The 581-nt window shown below is 69.9% G+C and overlaps 1 protein-coding gene across 1 annotated transcript in view; it reads left to right on the top strand.

Annotated features, from left to right (window-relative positions):
• The first annotated feature begins 53 nt into the window (after positions 1-53).
• NOTO (notochord homeobox) overlaps positions 54-581 on the top strand; it is a 10,983-nt gene continuing 10,455 nt past the window's right edge. Inside the window, exon 1 of the mRNA XM_006151308.2 lies at positions 54-138. Coding sequence (XP_006151370.1) covers positions 54-138 — 85 coding nt within the window. The remainder of the gene's footprint in view (positions 139-581) is intronic.

Genomic DNA, 581 nt, shown 5'->3' with positions numbered 1-581 from the left:
CCCCGGCTCCGTCCTGGCCGTGCCCGGCGACGCAGCTGCCAGCCTACCTGAGCATGGGGCTCTACGCCGTGTGCCCGCCGCCAGCACCCGGGCTGTGCGTGGCTCACTTCTGCGGCCCCCAGGGCCTTGGCGTCACAGGTACCGCGCGCAGGGGCGCCGGGGCAGGGCCGTGGCTGGGGTGGAGGAGAAGTCCCGGAGTTTGAGAACCACACGCGTTGGAGTGGGAAAGGACCTACGACCTTTAACTTTGCGGTGGAAACCGAGGACTGAGGCAGGGTCTTCTTGAGAAAGACCCTGGATCTTTCCGAGGCTGCTTCCTCCGCTGCTGGGGTGGGAGAGGGTGGCTGTGAGCGCCGGTGCAGAGCCGCCAGGGCGGGCTGTGAGGGCTGCCGAGGCCAGCGCGGGGTCGGCCAGAACACCCAGCCCTGCTCCCGGTCTCCGGGCCCCTTGCCTCTCCCCACACACTTCCTTTGGGTCACCTTCCTGGCGAACCCACCGCCCGGGCTTTGCGGGGAGGGAGAGCTGGATGCTGCGGGTGGCGCTGTTCAGCCAGACCCGCCACCGGCTCCGCTGGTCGCGCG

The sequence above is a fragment of the Tupaia chinensis genome, unplaced genomic scaffold (genome assembly GCF_000334495.1).
Source record: "Tupaia chinensis unplaced genomic scaffold, TupChi_1.0 Scaffold000316_1, whole genome shotgun sequence".
NCBI classification, from domain to species: Eukaryota; Metazoa; Chordata; class Mammalia; order Scandentia; family Tupaiidae; genus Tupaia; species Tupaia belangeri.
Note: the sequence above shows the minus strand (reverse complement) of the source record. Positions and strands in the feature narration are given on the sequence as shown.